Genomic DNA, 25,031 nt, shown 5'->3' with positions numbered 1-25,031 from the left:
AAACCAGATCTCCCTGAAATAATACCAACAATAAATGTTTGGATTGACTATCTTAAGTCTCTGAACCTGCTTCTATTTGCTCTGAGAGCGATGCACTGGAATTCACTTTGTTCTCTCCAGAGTCTACAATGGAAAGTTTTCTTTTTTTTATTCTAAAAAATTTCTCTGCCGGACTCAGACATCCAATAGCTTGGACCTGACGTCACATGTAGTTTATTCATCAAAGTCACTTTAAAAGAACAAAGATACATCTGTTTTGCATTTTAGGCAGGCAGAACTCACTAACTGTTTATTAAGACCAGCTACCAATCATATTCTTCACAGTGTGCCTTATACATTTCGACCAAAATAGCTTTGAAATATGTGCCTCTTCCAGATGTCTGCTAATTTTATCCACCATTATTTGCTAAGGAATAAATTCATGAATACAGCTGGACTGGGCTTCAGACTGTTTGTCTTACCCACAAGTGAACTGTTAAACAGGTTAATGGAGTCTACTGCTTATGTCCCCGAAACACTGTGGTCATCCCTCTATATAACCCACTGTTGTAAACACCTCCTAACAGGGAACACCTCCCCCCTTCCGCCTCACTGACAGCCCCAATTAGTGTAGGAGGGTGCATTAAAAGCAGGCAGGGTAAAGAAGTCAGCCATATGTGGTAACAAACATGCTCAGTACATGTGGTAGCCACACACGCATGCACATTTGCAAACATCCATATAGAGCATAGAAATGCATCTTTGAAGAGCAGTCCTGGTGTTTTCAGAGGCAATTTGCTTTACTGCAAACAGGAATAATGAACAAACTAATTTTCTCTTTTTCCTGCAGAGGTATGCACAAGCTTTGAACAAATGCTGCAAGAAAAAGAACCCCTGCAGACTCTGGATGAAAATATAACAAGTTGCATACTTGTATGGTTATAAAATAGGAACTGTTTACAGTTCGAGTGTGAAGCCAATTCTCCAGAATAATTTCTGCCTTTTCAATAGAGGAGAAAGCCCTTCGCTGGCATTAGCATAATGTTTTGTTGCAATTCATGAAGCCAGCCTTTCTTCTGACGTTGGTCGCTTACGTATTGAGCCTTCTGCCTCCTCCCAAGTGGAGCAGATGGGACTTGAGGCTCATAAAGAGCCATTCACATTGATCACTAAGCTCAAACAGGTAGAGCCCAGCTGGCTGCTGCCGAGAAGGGTTTTGCAGTTTGCCAGTAGACTACAACAAAGATCTGAATGGATCCTTTTATAAAGTGGGGAGCTACAATGTTTTATTGTCCTCAGCTCTTTTTCAGCTTCTTCAATGTTTTAGCTTCCGTAGCTGGGTGCTGCACAGCCAGCCAGCTAAGCAGAGGACCATCATCAAGATGTGCTTTCTCAAAATGTATCTGTTGATTATACTGAAAGAAAAAAAGGGAACCAGAACAGCAGTTCTCATGGCACCGCATCAGCATCTCTAGTTATCAAATGGGAAGCCTTATAAGCAGATACAGCAATTTAACTAAGAAATAAAAATCATTCAAGAATCAGTTATTAAAACATCACACTCGACAAATGACTGTTACTTATTGGGGTTTTTTGGTTTGTTTCTGTCCAGTGCCTTAACAATGAATGAGTGCCAACACCAAATACAAAAAGTCTCATAAAGACCAAAATCTGAAGGAGAGTGAAAAGATTAAAGCTACCATCCCTTCACTGCAATTAGTTCCTTCTCTACAGGATTGACATGTTGGCTCTGGGTATACTGCTGTAACCCTTGACATTATGGATACCTGCAGACATCATCACAGCTATGCCAACTCATCCCTATAGACAGAGGCAAAAGTCTTTGGGCTATCAATTTGTTATACCTCATGAACATGACATTGCACTTACCATCTTCATGCAGATGAAATAATCATTGTGACTTCTCTAGGTCTATGATCAATGCCCTGACGGTGACTTAAAATATTTATGTACCAACATAGTCACAGGGTGGAGAGCATCTGAGCTGTAAATCAGGCTAGAGACAGCTTAGGAAATTACCATTGTTAGGTTTTGTTTTAAATCACCCTGGGAAAATACCCAACCAAACAAAGTAAAGAAGTCTTGAAATCACCGAACAGCAAGAACACATGAAATGAATGGTGCTGAGTTGCACTCAGATCCCTTGAAACTACAGGAATCTTTCTCCCTCACACTGAGGCTACCCCAGAGCCACTGGAAAAGTGGGTCCCTGTACTTTGGAGCTCCAAGGTGATGTGACAGTACACAGAATGCTCCAGACCTTTGACAGAACTTAGACAAACCAGTGCTTTCTAACTGAGCCTTTCCTATGTGTTCGGTATTTTCTCTAACTTTTCCAAAGTAGTAGGGAGAAAATTAACAATCTAGATGTTAACTAGGATTTTGGCTATAAAATTTTCTTACAGCCCAGGCGTTCTCTTAAAACATGTCAATATGCAACTTGCTATAGGAAATGCAAATTCATTTGTGCAAAGCTTGTTTGTTAAAAAAAAAAGAGAAGTTACAGAAGGCCAATGTAACAGACTGCTGATGCAAGACTTCACTTGCAGAAGTTTTCTCCCATATTTATGTGCTGTCAAAGTAAATGTCTTTCCTTTTTATGGGGAAGGACTGACAGTTTAGCATTTCAGTGCAAAAGAGCCTTAAGGATAAAGGCACATTCCTAATGACCACTGATACTGTCTCAGATTGCACAGTGGTCATGCCCTGCTGGTGAACAACTTCCCCAAAAATACTCCAGTTTACTTAGCATGTTCCCTTACAACTTGAAAGTGCTGGGGAAATCATTTCTAATTTGTTTCAAGTCTTGCTGACGAGCATGCTTGCTGTAAAAGGTTTTACTCAACTAAGATTAGTCTGTGATGCCTATGTCTCAGACATATTTCATTTCAGAAAATGCTTTAAACTATTTGTATTTATTTTATCTGTAAGGACCAAGAAGACCCCATCCATTTTCTTTTACTCTTACAGGTGTCAAAATAATTTTTTAATATCAGCTATTTCAGGCACAATAGACCAGCCTTTACTTTGCAGAAAAGAACTGCCTCTTATATGATGGTTTTGTGGAAAAACAAACAACCAAGCAAAAGCAAAAACAAACCCAAAATGAAAACACAGCAACACAATGATTTCTGGGATGGCTGCTCTCCTATGTTAATAATGTAATTCCAGTTCTTGACAATCCAAAAGTATCTCCACAGGGCAATCTCTTGAGGACTATAAAAGCAGAACTGAAGCAATCCAGATAATTTTTCATCCATTATTTGTTCAGTAATGTGCACATTTTCCAGGTAAAAACAAGAGATCTCTCCAGAGTGTGATTACTAGTGGAAGTAGTGATGAAGCTACTGAAAGGCAAAGGTCTCCAGCCTAGTATTCCTTGAAAAATGTGCTTTCACCAGCACATAGCTTCCAGCCTAGCCCAGAGTTTCAGAGTTTCTTAAACTATTTAATTGAACTAAAAAAAAAAGAAAAATGAAAAAAAAAGCTCAGTCCCTTCAAATATGCTGTTTTAATAAAACTAAAACAATGCCCTAGTGATAAACACTGCTAAGCTTTGTAATTTATTCCCTGATGTTTAGAGAGACTAGCATAGAAAACTTGGCCCTGAAAGATAAAAATACCCTGGGAGTGGGTCAGAACCATTTCCATCAGCCTGTGACTGCAGTTTTGCAATGCTTGTGACCCCAATTTCCTTTATCCTCAGTTGCCTTCTCTGACCCTCCAGAAAGCCTGGAACTCACTGGGTGAGAAGCACAGGCTTATTCAATTTATAACTATCGTAAATTTGGGCAAATTTCTGAGGCAAATGGAGTAAGCTTATTTCCCACACAAACAGATAAAAGATAGATCATCAATCATTCTTATGCATTCCAGTCCCATTGCTTCTCATTTATTGCTGTGTTTACAGCTGGACTTCATTCTCCACTTTAATGACAAGACTTTTGGAATAAAAATGTTCTGTGCATGCAGAGTTAAAAATGTAAATATATGACAGCCCCACGGTACAGAAGATAGGAAACAAAACAACGAAGGGGAAAGATGAATGCATTCTATACAAACCTCTCTTCTCTTGCTTGTCTCAGTTCTTCTCTTTTGTCTAAATAATCACGGCTAAAAAGAGAATTGCAGTAAATTGCAGAGAAAACCAGAAGTATAAGGTACACAACAGAGGTATAAGTACAGCAGAGGAACACAAAAGCAGAACAAATAAGCTGACTGGAAACAATGAAGGCAGTTGTTGACAAAATATATTACTTTGTTTTTCTGAAAATGTCTGAAAAGGATGTGTGCACACTTATCCATGCATATACCTCACGTACATATAAATACGTAACTCAGAAGGTCATTACAAGTAATTATAAAAAAATCTCAAAAGGTGGAGAACTTGAAGCACATTTTGAAAACTGGTGTGTGAAGAGATATGCAATGAACTGGATTCATCCATCATGAGCAGCCACATTAGTGGCTTTTATACCATTCCTCTTTTGCTCCATCTAGAACGCCCCAAAAGAGTGACTGGGGCACCTGACAGGCAGCAGACTGTATTGACCCTCTTCCTAACCTACCTCTCCTCAGTGTGTTTTGTTTGTCACAGTTGGAAATGGGACAGTGGACTGGCACTACTGAGTAGGATGATTTTTCAGTCTTACAAGGTTCATGAAGGATCATCAGACATCTAACAACATTTCACTTCCTTTTTTTTCAGTCTGGTAATTAGCTACAAACCTCCTTCTATCTCAGCTGCCCCTCCCCAAGCTCCTCAAGTAACTCAGCTCTTTAGCTTCTGCAAAGTCAACTTTGTTGGATACCTGCACCTTCTGATTTCAGGCAGGTCTGTCATATCTACAAATCTGGATGCAAATTTAACCCAGAGCACAGCAGAACCCTGTAAATGTCCAGTCTGCCTCAATATCACAGCAAGATAGCTCCTTACAATATATTTTTCAGATTTTCTTGAATGTGGTGGACAAAACTGATGAGACTTTCACCTTATCTGTTAGATTCTTCCACAGCGTAATCAGTGAGTCCAAAAACGATTTTCAGAAGTACTTTATTTATGAATAAGCCACCATTTTTTCTCTTTAATTAATTATCATCTACTATACCAAGAGTTATCAAACATTGCTTGCAAATGCTCTTAAAAGGTCTATTAATGGGGAACACTCATACTGTTTCAGGCTACCTCCACATCCCTTGAATCCCAAAACTGGTTTTACCTGCATCACATTTTCAGAATATTCTGTGCAATTACAAGAATTATGGGAATAAGTCCAAGGAGAAAAAAAATCTAGCAATTTTTCAGAGGGCAAATTTTAACATTACTCTTTCCCCACTGATGACTTCCACTCTTCCCAACAGCTGAAGAATAACCTGTGTATTTTAGGACATACTGTTCTACACATGCAATGGGTACAGTAGTCCTACTATTGAGTGAAATATTAATTATTTAAAGCATTCCTTTTCCTAGAAATGGCTTATGAAGATTTTTAATACCTCTCCTAAAACCAAGCCCTTTCACAACTGGTGATGCTTTCCTTTAAATTATCCTGAATTTGTCAATAATGGTGCCAGAGCTTAGTGCAATGTTCTCGAGGCAGAGTTGGAAAGAATGAGATAACAAATGAGTCATGATGGTAAATCCAGTACTGCTCACGAGTTTAAAGACTGTGAATTGCAAGTGCTATTTTTAATCAAAAATACATCTTCGGAGACTGGATTTCTATCCAGACTGATGATATGATAATGTAATCCCAAGAACTCTTACAAATCTATTCATGACTGTTTGCTGTGGCTTTATTCTCCTCCTGTCAGACTGTTTAATGAACTATGGGATGTTGTCTGTCTGTGAAGTTTGGTGGCTTTGGAGATCCTTTACTTAAACACAAGTTGTATCTTTTGGGTGACCAGGGCACTCAAATCTAGAAGTTGAAACCACTGGGCATTGAAAAACTGTCATCTAAAATATGCAATACAATCATGATGTTTAGTTAACCAGTTTCTGACTGTGGAGTAATGGGATGAAGATGTATATTTTAAGCAATTTGTTTTTCTGACTTTAAGAAGCTCTTTTAGTGACAGAGAAACTGCTGCACCGAAATGGTGAAACTCTACAGAAATGTGCAGATCTGTTATTCACACAGGTCATGCTGCCAAATGTCTTGGTGGCTTTTTTGGTCTGGGAGTTTCCTTTCTACAAGATCATGTTGGCTGTCCATGGAAGCCTGCTGCAGCCTGATGGTACCATTTAGAGGGAGAGTTTCTGGAAGAGGGTTGAAGGCTGAGATCCGATTGTTTCTGTTTCAGGAGAACTTGGGCAGCTGTTGGCTGCCAAAGATTCTATTGTGGTGCTCTTCCACCTTCCCTACTCTTCTCATTTTCTTCTAAACTAGCTATCTTCTGGAGCCTGGAGAGGCTCTCCTTTAACCAACCAAATCAAACTATCCAAATTCACTATGACACAGACATTTTCCAGTTCCTACTAAAGAGATGATTACAGTAGAAAACAACCCTGCATACTAATAAGAAAGCTCACATGAAACCCAGTACCATATTTTCTATAAATACCAACTTAAGGCTATGAAACATTTATCCTACATTATGTCTGCTACCTACTAAAAATATGTTTACTTTTCACTCCTCTGTTGGAGGAAACAAACTGGGTTCTTGGTGTACATGCTTCAGACAGAAGGAAAACTACTGCAGGTATAGGAATTTATCCTAAGCCAACTACAGTCTTTGCTGATGCCTGTGCTGGGATCTCTGGGCCTGAACTTAAAAAGAGAAGAGGGCTTGTCCCTTACAATCCTCAGACAGTGCATCTCAGGATCCCACAGCACACAACGTGTTCTAAGACGTGAATTTCAGCTGGGGCCTCTGTTCATGGCTTGAACAATAATTTTGGTAACTACTTTCTGTCAGTTGCTGTTTCCCGGGGGAAAAGACAAATCTTCAGAAAAAGCAGGAAAAAAAAGTTTAAAAACCACTTTTGTATATCCCAAAATGGCAAAACACTGTTGCAGAACATAAAAGCAAAAAGATGTCTCAGTGCTGTCCTTTCCTCCCTTCTTGATACCTTGCTCCCACTGTTTCATCTTCAAACTCTATGCCTCACTGAGATGACACTCTGAGGAGCATCTTAGTTAATAATCCTGGCCTCTGCAGATATCCAGTCAGTACAACTGGCAAATACATACCTATTTAAAAAAAAAAAAATTGCTGTTTTATTAAATGCCAGATTTCATCATGATGTATATCAGTTCTTAAGATACTTAGATCAAGAAATGCATATGAAGAGACACACGAACTATTCATCAATTCAATTATTTTGCCATTGAATGTCTCAATGATTTATGAATCTATCACACATGAAAGCAACAGACTGAGAGCAAATTTGGTTCCTACTTGAATTTGTTTCTTTCTTCACGTTCTATCCTTTGCAACCTTTCTTCTCTCTCCTGACGTCGTCTTTCTCTTTCTGCTGCCAAGGACTCCTGGTGCTGCCGAAAAGATGATGTAAGAAGACCACCCAAAGCTGGCCTACAGAGAAGGAAGATCAGATTTCTCAGTGTCATTTTTATTGATTATACTGGCAAAAAATGCATAGCAATCATTCAGCAAGCAACATAATCCTAACCAACAGAATGACAAGGCAATATTTATGTATGGATGCTTCAAAACACTGGCTAAGTATCTTTGTGCTAAATTAACTTAAAAACTGTGATTAGCTTAAGAATGACACAGATAGGGCAGGCTTCTTAAATTCCCAGATTACTGGAGCACAAATAAAGTACATGTAAGAATTCTTCAGTCTATTCAGTCTATTTCAAAAGTAATATTGACTATATTTTTACTGAATAGTCCTCGTAAGTGAAAACCTGAATCCTGTAATGCATTTTTTAAATTTCAAAGAAAAAAGTATCTGCAACATTTTTCTAGCACTTTCCAAACATATTATCCAATGATGTTAAAACCAGATGTGTCATAAACACCTGAGAATCCTGTAAGCAGAAAAACAAAAGATGTGAGAAATGCCCTATAGAATTTGAATGCTTTCTTAAGTAGGTGCATATCTTCCCTTTATGCCTTAACAAAACCTTCTATCATGATTTACTTCTTGCATATGGTGCAAGAGTAAAATGAATTATGTATAGGAACATATCAATAAAATACACAGGGACACTGCAGTCAGTGATAATAATCATTAAATGGCATAACAATTGTTACACAGAAATCAGAGGAGAACAATTTACCCATTTTCATCTCCTTGCCTGGGGCAGGCTTTAGCCTTCTCAAAGCATTCTTGAAAATTGTTTGTCTGATCTGCCTTAAAAATAATTAATGATGGATGTGCCACACCCATCTAGTGCTTGACTAACCTTGTCAGCAAGAAAAGCTTCTCTGCTGTCTAGCCTATTTTCTTTTTTTTTTCTTTTTTTTTTTTTTTTTTTTTTGCCATTTAGACATACTTGCTATTGTTCTGCCCACAGTGAACAAAAGGAACAGTTTACTACAACCTGCTTTAATGGCTAAGACAAATTAGTCCAAAAGGAGACTTTCTCTAGAGTCCTCTGACCATAACTAGGAATGGGATGCTCCACAGTCAGTTACTGGGATAAAGAAGGCTCAATGTCCCCACCAGCAATGCATATCAAGCTTCCAGCTGTAGTTCAGGAGGCGGTTAAGATGCATGAGATACGGTAAATAAATGCCCAGCCAACAAAGTGGGATTCTTTTTTGTCAGAAATGGCAGCTTCTACGATAAAGTCTTCTCAAATAAGCAAATGTTTTTTTCTTTGAGATGAAGTGTGCAAGTGAGTGAATGAGTTCAAAGTGTACACATTAAAAAAACCTACATTTATGTTCACTTACAGCTTGGTCTTGACAAAGATTTTTTTTTTCTTAATTTTTGTTTTACTACAAGTAATACTTGGACTAGCAGAGTGGCTCCTCTCCCACATCTTTCCCACAACACAGTGGTACTGGTAGCACCAACCCCTCCCATGGCAGCAGAGTGACCTCAGAGTGAACATGTCTGTCTTTCTGTCTCTTAGACAGGAAAAATCTGTAACACACAGGGTAGCTTTATATATTTGTAAATGTATTCCCAATGATTGAATTAGACTGATAAAATCAAATAGACATAACTCATGTAGAGTGGTTTCTGTGGATTGTTGTAACATGAGTTTTGCAATGAAAGGATTAATGAGAGAAATAGATACAGCCTTTTCTGAGAAGAAACTAAACCCTGTCTAAAGGAAAGTTCTCAAACCAGCAATGCAAACCTGAATAAACTGTTGTTATTCTTTAGAACTCAGATCTTTTTCCTTATTTATTTACATGCCTATGGCTGCACAACATAGACTTTCAGGGTAACAGCACCAGTTCACAAGTAGAAATAGGTGCAGAAAAAACCCCAAAATTAACACAAGTCTATCATCCCCAAGTGCCTATGTCTGTGCAAGGAGGAATGCCACAAAACATAGCCATTTCAGCCCCACTGGCAGCAGGGCAGCATGAATATAATTTCAATAAATTGAATTTCAATATGTCATATCCTACCCGCATAAACATTACATAAGATGGTATAAAACTCGATATTCTGAAAGCCTCCCTCTTGGCACTCCTCCAGTGCTACAATATCAATGCTGGATCACACTCAAAACCATAAAAATCTCTAATATGTCTCAGCACTAAGAAAAGGGAAAAAAAAAATCCCCAAATCCTGACAGTCAAGAATGTGTGGTGAATTTTCCCTTGAACATATTTTAAATTTATTTTAACTTATGACCTCTCAGTATATGTTTCAAGAAAGCTCTCAGCAGAAACAGTGGCAATACTGTGCTAACATCCAAGACCTAGTGCTCCATCCCTGCAGTAGCGTGAGAATCCATCACAATAAGGTTGGATTTATCATATGAAATTGCTCCAGGAAGGACAAAACTTCTGGAAATATGAAAACATCTGGAAATAAACTGGAAGGGATTGAAAAAGAGGGCCTTGTATCTTGTCTGTGCTTGTATATGTAGTTAGCTTGCTATCCCACCCTGTCCTATCCCATCCAGCTGCCCCAAAGTATGCAAACTCCATTTGGAGTCAAAGGAAGTTACGACTTAACAAAACCTAAAGGAAAATTAAGGGGAAGAATGGAGGGATGCTAAGAGACCAAAAGAGCAATTTGTAGGTCTGCACAGCATCTAGTGAGTTGGAAACTAAGCTGTTTGGGGCTCTGCAGTAAATGCATATTCTTATGCATTATCCTTGCATTATGCAAAGGATTACAGGAGAACTATACGGAGATGTGCGGCTCAGTTTTGCAGATGGGACTCTAACCTGACCCTGGTAGTAAAATGTCTCTACATGCAGAAACAGCTTGTATGGAGGTTTGATCTAGCACAGTTTGGCTAGTGCTGTTCACTCAGCTCAAATTTGCAGATGTATGAACAGCAGCCTCAAAATATAAATAAAAGAAAACACATCCATGTGCCATATTAGTTTGCCACCTCTCAGAAGCTAATCAAATCAATAATAACTAGACAAAACTTGGTATTTCTGTGGCTACTTTATGAGTTCATACTTCACCTGAGCTACAAGCTACAGTATAGTGCACACACACCTGATTCAACTCATGCATCCCAAATGCAGTCAGTTCTGGACTGCCGTGTTGCATACAACAGCTTATTGCATGAAATGGTCAAAACTAACAGTCAAAGCTGCAAGACAGGTGTGTTGAAAGAGGTTTTAATGAAACCGAGAGCTGACTACTTGTGTGGCACTGACTTCTTCAAACGCAAACTTCAAACCCACATTTTGGGGTTTCAGTATATTTAGAAAAGAACAGGCCAAGCAACATCACTGATACTGCTCAGCTAGTTCTCACTTAGTACTTAGACCCTGCAGAGTCCAGCCCACATCTCCCTTTGGTGTAGATCATATCTCACACCAAATGCTGAGAACATTTGCCTCATAAACCTCACAAACTCACAGCTTCACAGTTGCTATCAAGCACTGTAGCTCCACTGGTATTCAGGTGCATCAATCCTCTACTTAATGTGAACTGCAACTGTAAATGAGTAGATTTTAGTAGCTAGTGAATTCTATCCTCATTTGCCAAACTTGCATAAACTAAACCTGGAAGAAACGGGTGTTATTTCAAGGTATACAAACCTGTATAGCAGCCAGAAGGAAATGCAAGTGGTAAGAGGCATTCTTCAAATATTCTAAACAATTTGGGAAGGGGTTTCTCTCTAATATACGGGGATTTCTGTCCCTGTACCCCAGTGGCAATAAGACTTAAAGTAAATGTTCCCTTTCACTGAATTCATACGTGAATCATGGACAGCAGTGGGACTGGTCAAGCCAGCTGGAGGGAAGGCTTGGGCTGAATCTTCAGGGAATTTTGGTGCTTTGATGCTATTTAAAGGGTGACAGTGCCTTCAGGACTCAGGAATATTTAAGTCTTACTGCTGTAGGCTGCCTTTTGAAACAGGAGAAGCAGGTGAAAGGCTAAAAAAACCCACCTCAGGCATTGAGTCAAAGTAGGAGATCTTAACAGAAAAGAATATGTGAACACTCAATGAAAGCATAATAGACTGATCACTCACAAAATAAGGTTATAGCTAATATATGCCAGCATTTTAAAGTTGATGTCATTTGTTACCAGGTAGTAATATCAACCATTTGTTCAATTTCACAAATACAATCCAGAAGGATGTTGACTATTTTTAGTCTTTTAGAGAACACAAGGCCATTGAAAATGAACTGTTAATACAAAAATATTAAGAAAAGCTTTATTCTGCCTGCTGCTAAAACCAACAAAAGGTAAACAAGCTATGCTATTAAAACTCCCATTCCAGAAGGAAAACACACAAGAATATATCAGTTTGGGTATCTGGGGATAGCTCCACACCATGGCATGAGGATCTGGAGACAAAAAGGTCATTAGTTATTTAAATTGTTGGAAAAAGACATGAAAAAGCAATAGGAAAAAAAAAAAAAAAAAAAAAAAAAAGGTAACCTGACCTACTGCATGTAACAAATAGTAAATCAGTAAACATTATTTTAAAAAAATGGATATTTACAACAATAAAGAATACATATATTTTAGAAGGTAAAAAAATAATTAATAAACTACTTATGAGAGGAAACCCATTTAGATCATAAGGTTAATATTCAGGATTTTCTTTAATATACCAAGGGTCAGAATAATTAATAACCTTAATAAGGAAGCACTAATTACCCATTTTTCCAAAGGGTTCCTGCTCCAGCAGTCATGGGAATGCTGAGGAGGAACAGCAGCTGGCAGCTCCTACTCAGGCCTTAAGTAACTCTAAATGTCTCTTGGCTTTAACAAAATAAATCCGCTTTCCAGCTTAGAAAGAGACAAAAGAGGAGACAAGGCTGCCAAGAGCCATATTGCTTTTCACAGTTAAAGAAAATCTCTGTGTATTATGTCTCCCTACATGACAAGGCAAATTCAAAAGCTGTTGATATAAGATTTTGCAAACAGACTAAACATTACTTGAGGAATCTTTACAAAACTTCTCTGAAAAATAAACACAAAATTGAGAGATAAAACTACTGACTAATGCTTCCTTTGAGAAAGAAACTTTAGAATGGCGAAGAGCAGAACTGATTAACATTATTAGACTTTTAACTGGCCTGAGGGGCTACATATAATGAAGCTACAGGGGAGAAGAGCTGCCAGGGGCTTTCCACATACATGCTCCTCTCCCAGGCTGACATGCACAGGTTTTAAACTGTGCTTCTGTCTTTCTCCAGCCTCTGGCTTCTCATCCTCAGGCAAGTCACAAACTTCCTGAAAGTGGCTTGCAGAGCAGCCCCTGTGCCCCCAAAGATCCAGGTCCCCTGAGCACTGCACTGTGTTGCAGTGTGAAACCAGAGCCCACCTCATGCTTTCTCTTTAAACACAGGCTCCATGATGAAGCCCACAAAGCTGCAATCAAGAATACTGCTTACACAGTAGTTCAAGAGGCAGCTAAGCCACTGTAAGCCACTGCTGCTTCCCAAATTGTAAATCATCAAGTAATTCCTACGGTCGCTTTTCCTCTTAACATCTCAGCAATAAAGCTGAGGCTTTTGCCCTGGGTCCCTATTATCAACTACCAAGCTATCCCTTCCTCATTAAGTTACTCAGAGTGAAAGATGTGCTTGGCATTTACCACAAGAAAAAATAGCCATGGTCTCTGGCCTGAGAGCCCAGAAGTACATATTAAGACAGAAAAGAAGATGGCAGAAGAAGAAAGAATAGAAAGCTGAGGAAAAAGGAGCTGTTCTTGGGAGGGCAACGGCTTTGTAAGCTGTATAGTGCGTTTTGTTTTATAGGTTTCTCGGTTTTCCTTACTACTTAACAGCTGGAGTAAGGTAACTCTAGATTGCAGAATACTGATAGATGGCTAATTAGAAAACAAACAAACAAACAAAAAACCCCAACAGAACAAAACCAAGGAAAAAAAAAAGAACTTGCCAAAAAGCTTTATCCAGCAGTACCTCCCTGCTGTTGTCAATTACAAAGACCTATAATTTTAGAAGAAAGTCTAATTGAAAAGCTGTATAGAAATATAAGACAGGTGGGGTTTTTTTGTTTTGTTTTGCTTTTAGAATACATATACTGGAAAAAAAAGCACCAGATTTCCAGAAAAAATTGACTGTTCCTGGCAGCTGGAGAAGGAATAAAAGTCCTAACTATAGTACTCTAAGACTGATGCACCACTTCATGTTTATGCTTTATGGTGTTTAAAGTGCCTTTAAAACTGGTGAAGAAAAAAATCACTTATAATCTAGTCACATTAATCTCAGTGTCTATGTCTTTGTCTACAGCACCTGCTGTAGAAATAAATGCGTGAAAGTACATTTCTTTTAAAAGATACTTAAGAATATGGAGATGATCACTCAATGTTCAGTGCTCTGCATCACGGGAGCTCAAGTACTCCTGTAGATCATAAAGCAAGTAAGGCAGAAAGCAGATTAAGGAATGTCAAGCATATTTCATCTTTCTTAAGTCTGTTTTCTAACAGTCTGGAAAAGTTGGAGAATGCATCAAATACAAATAATTTGCAAACACCATAGCAGGCCCTTACCAAGCTTGGCGATTTGGAAGAACTTCAGAGGGACCAGCCAGAGGTGGAGACTAAGTTCACAGTGACTGGCCAAGAGGGTCTAGAAGTGGAGGTTTGCAAGCTGAACTTTCTGGCATTTGATTTAACAGACAGAGGCAAGAGTATAGGGACCATGAACTCCTGCTGCCTCAGCACACAGTGCCCTGAGAAGAACGCTTTTCAAGCTAGGTTTACTGCACTGTTATTTCACTATCAAGCCCAGTGGAAACCATCTTCTGACAAATGCATCAGAAGGAACCTACCCTGGCAAATGTACCAGCAGGAAACAAAGGATATTTTGCTAGCAAGGGAATGAATTAAAGCTGGTGCCAAATCCAGCAGCTCTTGCCTTTGAAGTTATACTCCTTCAGGGTCTCATCTAACTATGGCCATGACCAACAATGTACACACTTCCACCAAAAACACACCCTGGGAGGGTGTGAAAATTTGCAAGTAATGAGTTTGCTGTCCCGCAACAGCTTCCAATTTCAGTAACCATCTTAGATTCAAAGTATGAGGAGGGAATCTTTGCCTAAACAGAAATATCCCAGATGTGAGCACAAGGCATGGACATGGCAAGGCAGCAACTCAGAGGTACAGAAAAATGCTTTTCTCCTCGGTGTGCTCCAGACCTGCCTTGCTCTTCTTTGTAACCAACATTTGTGAAGTTAAGAAATGGAGACTGATAAATTTATTTTTTCCTCTGGAAGTGGGGAGACAGCTAACTGGTGATTTGTCAAGAGTGGGAGCAGTATATTTATGGAGCAAAGTAATTTTTGGCAGCTAAAAACTGGAGGATTGGGTTATACTTATGCATTAGGAGTGACTTTCACAAGTGAAGAGATATGAGAGAAGCAATGTACCCTCTCTTCTCTCCCAGCTGCCGAGGGCTGAATACAAAGTGCCCTGAAATTTGCCCTCCTTTAGCAGGATACCCATGGCTGCAGCATGCACTTCAGAAACACAGCTCTCCACAGGGGACTCAGAGAAATGAGAGAGAACAACAGTATTGCAAGAAGTTGGCAAAAGGCTGCAGCTGAATTTAGAAACGGAGAAACAGTCAAGTAAGCCTTTTCTTCTGCTGTACAATCAGAAATATACATTATGTGGATTTCAAAGAACAAAATTTAGATACTTCTACACTGAATTACGTGGGTCCCTTGGATTCCCTACTGATCTGAGCCAAGGAGAATTTTAAAAGTATGAAAGTCAAAATGTTGACCACACTGCTTCTTTCCACCGAAGTTGTTGCTCTTGTTTACATAAGCACAGTGTAGCCAGGGGTTTGAAAGGCCTTGTCAGAGCCAGAATCATTTTGCTGGGCATCGCTCTAAATGCTGCCTCTTCCTTCCTCCTCATTCTCAAAGGTCAGATAAACAGTACCAGGAACTGCATCTGAAGCTCTTCCCTGCATGACAGAAGACAGGGTTCTTTCTGTGGAGCCCTTGGATAGCTGTAACCATAAGCTGAAAGCAGAAAACTCACCTTGGAGCTAACCACAGACATGCATCTGCTTCTTATCAAGTGTCTTCCTCTCCCCCTCTCATCTTTTAACTTTTTTTTCGTGTGTTTGAATCCTTGTAAATTTTTACTGTCACAAGGTAGGAAATAAGGTTTACACAATCTGAGGCAAACACCATTGACACAACTCTGTGAAAACTTGCAAAATACTTTTCACTTTCCCCTCATGCACTACGCGGCCTACTCTCCAGTGACAAAATTTCTATCTATTGATCTCTATGTGAGCATTCCTGCAGGCTGTGTCTTTTCAGGAAAATGGAATAAAAGAATGCTTTTGTCCTTCTTCAAATTAGTCATGCGATCAAGGGACTGCTGGGCCATACATCAGGAAGGCAGAGAACTCAAAAAAGAACAAGACTCAATGCAAAACAGCATCTGAACCTGCATATTTAATTATCTTTCAAAAATAACTGCAACTATACTGCAGGCCAAATGCAGCTGTGGCATACACATATTTTTTACGCTTTGTAGGTACTATCATACAAAAAGCATCAGACTGTAACTGAAATACAAGAATGCAGAAATCCTGGTGAATTCAACTACCATGAATAGGAAGCTGCAAATTTAAAGAAGAGGAGAGAGATTTTCATTATGTTAGGTGGCATGGGGTAAACACAGCCTGAAGGTGGGAGAGAGGTGTAACTCCCAGCACTCTGTTAACATGTAAGACAGATCTGATAGTTGAACACAGAGCACTTTCCAGTGTCATGGAGAAAAGAGGAATGAGGTTTAATGGCTGGGAGATGCTGCAAGACAAACTTGCCTCCCAAACGTGAAATACTTTCCTAACAATGATGATAAATACTAAAATATTTTCCAGAAGTCATGTACTGCCACTTGAAAACACATGAAGGTACATAGGGCTTTCATTTATCTTCTGTGACACCCATTACAGGTCACAACAGATGACTACAGAGCCTCCCTCTGGCCTGACTGTCCCTGAATCTGCAAATTTTACAGCTTCATCCTGTGGGGCCAAAGCATTTTGGCTCCAAACCAGCGATGCACTTAGGTGCCTGCTGCAATGAAATCCCACTTCCTTTACTAGAGCAGGGCCAGTGCCATCAACCTCTTGCAGGGCAGGCTCAACAATCTTCAGCCATCTCCACGTTTGACCACTTTGGGGTTTCTCTGCTGCAGAAGCAACCAGAAACTTCCAACAGCAGAGGCTTAGAAAGCTGAAACTTCAGAAGCAGTGGGATACCTTTAATTCTTGCTTATCTTGCATGTGTTCTTTTAAAGTAAATATAGGTGAAAATGCCTATTTAGATTTTTTTAATATGGTTTCACTCAGCAATAATTTAATCCATTAGGAAAGATGAATGAAGACCAACTACTCTAGGAAGATGAGCACATGCAAAATGATGCCTTTCTCCACAGATAAACTTAATGTAATTGCTCACTTGGGAAAAAGGATTCAATCAGTACCTCATGGCTAGAAATACATGCATGCTGGAAGAACATGACTCGAAGCATTCTGAGTAGCAGACTGAAAAGGACATGAGGCATTAGGTAGGTTCAAAGATCTACAATCCATCTATCCATCTACAAACAGACATATATCTCTATATATATATACAAGTATTCTAAAAATCATTAATAAAAAATAACTGGAATGCAGATAAAGGATCCTGAAAAAAATTAAGTTCAAAAAGAAGGTAGGAGATGGAATTTTTATGAATTAGAGACCAAACTGGTAGCAAAAAATCCAAACCCCATTTGGCCTAATTATAAATTATTTAATTAAATTAATTAAATTAAGTATGAACTTCTACTCTTCGTCCTTCAACTCAGCATGGCATCCTTTGAAGCTGTCATTTACTTTCTGAAGATTGTAAAATTCAGTTAATTTTTCATGGTCCAAATTTCTTCTCAAAAAGAAATTTCCTTCAAGCATCCATATCATTTTCCTATCTTTTCTCTCCCCTTTGTACTTTACATGATTGAAAAGAATGTTTTAATTGTTCAAAACACTGTTTTTATGTTGTTGATGATGATGTGTTTTGGTTTATTTCCTTGTGTTTTTGGGTTTTTTTGTTTTTTTTTTTGTTTGTTTGTTTTGGTTGTTCTGTTTAGTTTAGGGTAGGTTTTTTTGGTTTTTTGGTTTTAAGTGAGCTGATAACTGGTAAGTTAGTATGAGTTTGATTTTCCTACAGCAAGAAATGTTTTGCCCTTGATGAAATACAATGAGACATACCATGAATTTTGAAGGAAGGACAAAATTACAGCTTTGGAAATTCTGAGCTAAGCACATTTCCAAAATTTTATAGTTGATTTAAGATGATAGAAGTGAAAATACATCTGTCTGAATTTACTTTAAAAAATGTAAAGAAATAAAATGTGCTTTAATTCACCTTTTGATACTTAGAACTGTGAATATGTGAAGAAACTCTGTTTTATCCATTCAACTGGAAGCAGAAGAAGTGGGATGGAAATGCATCCATCCCTCTACACCAAGTCAGAGAAAGGTTTGAGAATGGGTGGGAAATCAACATTTCTAGATTTTTGTACGTTCTCTTTCCAACTTCAGAAAAGATCTGGCTACCAGATATTTCCAGTGCCCATTTAGAACAGCTCAGACTTACCTCCTTCATCCTGTCTACAGAGGAACTTTTGTAAAAACACTAATTTACAAACCTGTCAGATTTGGTGTCCTGAGGTGGTGAGAGAGTTGTCCCATAACGAGAAGTGGGCGTTGTTGGGGCACTCACACCAGAGTAAGGTCGTGCAGAAGAGTAAGAGTTGCTGCTGTAGCTGTTGTATCTGAAGCAATGGGAAGGAAATAGGAGAAAGGGAGAGATAGAAAGAATACATCAGCAAGCAGGCAGGCAACAGCAAATCCTCTTGTTTAGGTGGTGATTACGTACCCCAGAGCTTCTCAAACATCCACTTTCTGAAAATACTGCTCTAATCCCAGCTTCAAGATATGCAATCTATCATCTCATTTTACTATCAACCATGTAATGGACATACTTTATTCATACAGAGAGCTACTGTTATGGAAAATATGGAGAGAATAGAATGATCCTCCCAAGTGACAACTCAGAGCGTGAATACTTAAATTACTGCTCAGTTACACAAATTTCTTAGTTGTTTTTGGAGTCAATACTCAGCCATTGGAAAAGGGACCAAACCAGTCCATGTCAGCAGTGTTTGTGCCTAGTGAAATCAAGCAAAACAGCATCCTTCCTAAGACATGATCTGAACATGAATGTTTGTGTTATAAAGGAAAAGCATCCACATTCTTTTCGAATAAAGCAGGTGGCATTTTCTTTCCTCTCCAACATAAGTCATAGCTTATGTGCTGTTTCTTACAATGTCTGTAAAAAATAATCACCATGGTTAAAAATGCATGCCTCTGGAAGCATGGCTTTAGGAATTTCTACCAGTCATTCCCTCCATTAAAAAAAAAAACACAACAAACCAAAGCTGCTTGACTGCAATGTGAGCTTGCTGATCAAAGAGAAATTGTTTCCAGGACTCCTGGAACAGTCACCTCCCCAGAGTCCTTTGTATCAAAGTTTTGATCCTGGCTCCTGTACTGAACAGAAAAGGCAGTTGTGTTGTTTTGCTGTTCCTTTTAATCATTGTACTTAAACAGCATGTCAAAGAAAGGTTCCTGATTTGGGAAAATGTTAACATTTCTGTTCACAGATAATCCCACTTTCCCATGTGGAAAACGTATGATGCTCTGTAGGTGAGTACTCTGCAAGTCCAACTCATTCCAAAGACAAAATTCACTTCAGGAACAAGAGCAACATAATTTCCCTAATTATAACTCATAAGATCTAATATATCCTCCTCTACGTTTTTTGTTTTGTTTTTTTTTTTCTCTGCTGCTTCTTCTCCCACACACATCAGCACTCAGTAATTTCACTCAGCAATTTTATTTAAAAAGGCTGGTTGGTTTCCTTCAGCTCCATTTAGCACACTCATCTAGTCATGCAAAATTTCATTCAGAGTTTCAAGCTTCATTCCTTAGTGTACAACAGCATTGCTGCCTGCCAAGCCTCATGTTAAAATCAGAATACATTTCAGTTAGGGTTTTTTATCATGGAAAGGATGCTTCAGAGAACATGCCCCCTTTAGCAATGATACCAGATCTATGTGTTAGAAAACACCCTATCACCACCATCTGTTTTTGAGAGAGTTAGTTAGTGGTAACTAAGAAGCACAAGGATGGTCAGAGGAAAAAAATATCTCTGTGAAGATACTACATATAATACATAGTTCAGGAACAGGAGGTATTTAGGAATCTACTCCCTAAAAAGTATAATTTGAGCAGCAGCAATGGGAGAGCAATAAATAAGTGTGAGAGGCCTCAGGGAAAACTGCACCTATGAGGGAAAATGTAAATTTAGAGGAATCCCAGTGTTCAAGTTGCAGGTAAGGAAAGGCACGTGAACTGAGTCCCATGTCAACAGCTACTTGGACTTACGGGCTTTGCAGTGAAATGAAAAAGGAAAAAAAAACACCCACCTATTAGAAGAGAAAGACAGAAAGTTAAAAGGATCAAAGGAATCAAAATATTTGCTCACATGCAGAAATTCGGAAGGACTGCTGGAGAAAGGAAGAAATAAATTTGCTCACAATACAAGTGCACAATTTCAGCACCTAATTCGAAGAACACTGACCACTTGGAGAGACAGCTAAAAATCATCAACTTCTTTTCAAGGTAATTCTCTAGAATTGTTTTTGGTGCTACCTATTGTCAATCTGTTTTAATTTGAACAGACTGAGGCAAAGCAATTTTTCTTTTTTTTTTTTTTTTCTTTTTAATGGGTGGAATGGTGAAATTAAAAACTAGAATTAAAAAGTAATGCATAAGGAACAATTGAATTGACCAGATGTTGTGAAGGGAAAACTGTCTCTTTTGAGTGCTATATTCGCTTTATAGGGTTTAATCTAATTCTGTCATTACAAAGATGAGTTGAAATTGCACATGACAGAGATGTGTACTGTAATCCAACAGCAAATTGGGATTTGGCAGTTCAGTCTTTGAAGCCAGTATTTCACCCCGAAATTCCAAGTGGTGAACTATTCGCTCTTGGTTTTATAGCAGAAGAGCTTCATTAATTTTCATGAAATCTTGTGTGCAAATTACATTGTTGTAAATGAGAGCAAAATGGTGCTCCTTTTTGTGATCTCCATATTACAGGTTATTTATCTACTGCTGTACAGAGAAGGCCAGGAGAGTTATTAAGTATAGACCTTGAAGAGGAGTAAGATGAAATGAAGGCAACAAAGGCAAAGGGAGAACATCAATCAAACAAAAATACAGGCTTACAGGACTAAAACTAATACAGGATGTTCTGGAAATAATACAACACAGAGAGTGCATTATTATCACTATAAAACTCTTGAAAATGTGTTACTCATTTATATAAACAGTAATGTCAGCTGTATAAAATCTACCTGTTTTCCCTCATCACCTCTGCTTCCTTTTCTTTCACAGATGCTGGAGACTCTTCAAAGTCATACGAGAAGAGGTGAAAAGGAGTATGTGGTACATAAGGTAATTTCTCCACCGTTGGAGATACTTTTGGAGTAATGGATGCTGATGAATTTTGGGAAGAGCTTAGCAATGCTGCTGCAGGTGAAGATGGTGATGAAAGGACAGAATTATGGTGAGAGACAGATGAGTCAGGCACAGAAGAGAAGGTGCTAGTAGAGCTCTTTGCTCTAGAGCAGGAGAGAGGCCTCTCAGCTGGAGAAATGGCACTGGAGACAGCTGATGAATCAGAGCATGGTGAAAGGCTTTCATTCACAGCCTCCCGTGCACCTGGGACCCCACTGCAGGAGGAAAATATCATGACAAAGGGAAGGGAAGGAGAGAAAAATGGGGAAAAGTGAGATCAATAGATAGAACTGCTTGGAGGAAAAAAAAGTAGTCAAGGAGATAAAAAAATAGACAAACAAAAACTTCCAAAATTTAGACAGTCATCATCTCTTTTCTAACAAAATAAGAGAACTCACATCTTTGTATTCCAGCGGAGTTCTTCTTGGGGCTGGAAATACTGAGGACTGGAAGTAACTTAACTTTAAGGAAAGTAAGGGATTTAACCTAAAGGCTTCAGAACTAATTTTGATGAAACTTTTCACTATCATTTTCTAAACAATTTTTAAGTATTTCAAGTTCAGTTGCAACCACTGTCACAGAAGCACAAAGCAGTGTCAAAGTGCTGGATGACATGGTCCACAGAGCACAGATAGTTCAAGACACAATCTGAATGACTGCCTCTTGAAGGCCAGGTATCTGGTTATCATCTTTCCTGGTGATCTGATATTTTTACTAAAAGAACTCATCTACTAGATGAAAATAAAAATTACTCAGTCAGGGCTGTTCTCTCAAAATTAAGGTTCAGAATGATTTAAAAAGCAACATCTTATCAGATCACTTGCCAGACACTAATTAAAAATAAAAAATAAAAATAAAACACATCTTATCAGACACTAATTTTGCTGAGAGTCAGCATCCCACGTCAGTGTTAGCACCTTGCAGAGCTGCACCAAGTGCAGCAGAAACCACATCTGCTTTGCTGTAGTGAAGGAAGGTGTTGCTGAGTGACAGAAGCAGCAAGGCAGGTGAAAAGCCATGAGATCTGCACACTGGGCTTATCTGTTTGCACTAGTACCTTCAGCATGAACACTGTGCATGGGCTTTGGGCTGGACCACTTGGGAGGTGGCTGGTTTCCTTCTCCAGAGACCACCTCTGCCATCTGCCCACAGGCACGCATGTCATGGCCCTTATCTGAGGAACGTGGGTCTGGCACAGAGGATGTAACAAAGCCCATAATACATCTTTTATATATTAGGATATTATGAAGCTAATCATCTGGTATGTGCCAGGCAACTGTTCTCACAACAGGAGTACGGTGGGCAATCTGGAAACCTATTGCACCAGCTGTGCATGGGAGGAGTCACTGAAGCCAGGGTAGCCCTAATCCCCTCACAGCATCAAACAGGAACTGCCAGGGCACAGGTCACCTCTTAAACTACACTGAGAGGCAAAGGAGGTATTCAGAAAAGTCGTGGCAATTTAACCCATCTACCCTACAGTAACTACTATTTTAAAAGGCCCATGACCTAAAAACACGTCACGCCCTGCACATGATTTTTCTTCCTTAAATTTTTTTAACAGCATTTTAGTAAATTCATACAACTTACTAATAACTTGTGTCTTAGCTTTTGACTTTTAAGAATTAGATTTGAGGAAATTATCACTTAATTTTGAAATTTCAGGCAGCCATTGGCAAGATTTGCAGACTGGAAGATATTAATAACAACAGAACACTATTTTCTTTGGAATTCACACATTAAACAGTTTCCTTTCTTCCCTCCATGCTGTATAGTGTCTCCATGAATGTGGTTTATTTAAAAAAAAATAAAAATTCCAATCTCATTTGCTGAGTTGCAAAGCCAAACAATTTAACTTAAAACAAACAGCTGTCTGGAAGAAAGAACATATTTTCTGTCTTCCAATTTGCTCAGATAAAGTTGCTAGATGCCAAATCCATATATACCTTGGAAATAAGTGGAAAATTTTACATGAGCATATTGTTTTGATAGGTGGTTTGTTAATATTCATATAAACACAGATGGGCAGGTATATAAAAAATTATATATATCTATCAACTTCACCTCTAAGTAGTTCTTTCCTATTAAAACATGAACAGAATGGATAGAAATCATAGGCAGCATTCAAAAGTTCACCTTTCATAGTGACAGATACTGTTAATAAGGTTGTGTCATGAAAACGGGGACAGCCTGAGAACCCAAGCAACATCCTCAGTGAAGCTCTGTAACATTTCACCCATTGCTTCAACTATAAAGATAAACCTAAGTCATGCTTAGAAGCCATGCTTTCTTCTAAATCTCCTAAGACTTGTGTTACTAATTCTGTACAAAAGCAGTGAGTGCAGGTAGGTTTTAGTGCATCGAGCCTACATAATTAAACAAGTTTCCATTAGCACACACCCCAGCAAAGCTTTTAAATGCAAAAAAATATTTCCTTGAGGGGTGGCTTTAGCAGGTGATCTAGGAATGCAAGTGAAAAGGCAGCTGCACTCTGTGCTGGTGAGATCATGCTGTGGAAAAGGTGGAGGGCCAAGGCTGAGTCCCAGTACCTGGCTTTGACCTGCCTACTGGTCTCTTCCTCCCCCTCATCCTCAGTATTGGGCTCTGTGACTGGCTGTTCTTCTTCCTCCTCTTCATAATCTTCTTCCTCTCTGAGATCAGACCAAGGAAAGAGGCATGCAATGGGATGAAAAGAGAGAAGGTGGAAGAGAAAATGATTGAGTCCCCAGAAAAAGAAATGCAATGAAGTTAGAAATGGAAAGGAAACACATGGGGGGGGGGGTGAGGAAATATGGCCCCCCTATGTTAGACACACAGCCACCTAAAACTTTCTGCTAAATATGTGTTGATGCAAGGGTAGCTACCAATAGAAAAATAGTGCTCTTCCCTATTTACATTTTTTGTATGATAAAGATGCCATTGCTTTTTCTCTGGCTTAGCTTTCCATTTGCTGCTGCCCTGCCTACAGAGGCATTAATGGAAAACATTCACAGCATTGCCAATGTGCAGCTACTTAGGCATTAATCTGTGTCTGGTTTAAAGGACAGTACACAATGTGCTGGCATAGGACAGCTGGCACTGGGCATCACACTTTCTAAATTAACACAAGTAAAACATTCCTGTTTAGCAGCTGATAGATAGCTCAACTGGAAAACAGAACAGAGTGAACCATTAAGTTAGAAATAACAGAGAGAACAAATCAGTTCAGGCCTTTTTGCAAATAGCAGTGTTCAAGTTATCAGATGCCAGTACATGAATTATTTCAGCAAAGAGTCATTAGTATGGTCAAAGCAGGCTCTGGTTCAGCAGTAATTCTGGCATAGGAGAATTGTAAGTCACACATAAAGCCTCCATAACCTAAAAATCACATTAGCAAAAAAGAAAACTGTGTTAAACACAACAAAAAGGTTACGCTTCCCTCCTTCCTAATTTTACGTTTCCATCCCAAATCAACGGATTAAAGGGAGATACAGAATATATCCTCTCTTTTTAGTATTTCCAGTTTATCCAGTTCTCCACTTGATTTAATGATGAATACTATTAGGTTGTGTTCCATGCAAAAACTAAAACATACAAACAGTAATAAAGTTTCTAAGACACATAGATTTTGCATTTTCCTAGAAGCTGGTATTCTTTTCTGTAAATTCTAAAGAGATGCTCTGTCCTTTTTTTAAATCTTATTTTTAATTAGTTTCCATATTATAAGAATAATGAATAATTAATAATGTGACATGTGAACTCACATTTTGCAGTGCAAGGGATCAATCCAAAATTTGCTGTATTTTTATGTAGTTATAGAATAATCAGGAAAAGGG

General features: G+C 38.7%; 1 protein-coding gene across 17 annotated transcripts in view; it reads right to left on the bottom strand.

Annotated features, from left to right (window-relative positions):
• FHOD3 (formin homology 2 domain containing 3) overlaps window positions 1–25,031 on the bottom strand; it is a 383,672-nt gene that overhangs the window by 68,593 nt on the left and 290,048 nt on the right. For 10 of the 17 annotated variants that reach the window (XM_071736789.1, XM_071736782.1, XM_071736783.1 and 7 more), the window contains 5 exons: window positions 23,766–23,867; window positions 21,054–21,431; window positions 18,276–18,401; window positions 7,405–7,539; window positions 4,063–4,113 (listed from right to left, as the gene is read on the bottom strand). In XM_071736789.1, the coding sequence (XP_071592890.1) occupies window positions 4,063–4,113; window positions 7,405–7,539; window positions 18,276–18,401; window positions 21,054–21,431; window positions 23,766–23,867 (792 nt within the window). The remainder of the gene's footprint in view (window positions 1–4,062; window positions 4,114–7,404; window positions 7,540–18,275; window positions 18,402–21,053; window positions 21,432–23,765; window positions 23,868–25,031) is intronic. The other 7 variants (XM_071736794.1, XM_071736797.1, XM_071736795.1 and 4 more) reach the window with 5 other exon arrangements.

Source organism: Heliangelus exortis, chromosome 2, assembly GCF_036169615.1.
Source record: "Heliangelus exortis chromosome 2, bHelExo1.hap1, whole genome shotgun sequence".
Taxonomy (NCBI): domain Eukaryota; kingdom Metazoa; phylum Chordata; class Aves; order Apodiformes; family Trochilidae; genus Heliangelus; species Heliangelus exortis.
The sequence above is the reverse complement of the archived record's forward strand: the minus strand, read 5'-3'. Positions and strand labels throughout refer to the sequence as shown.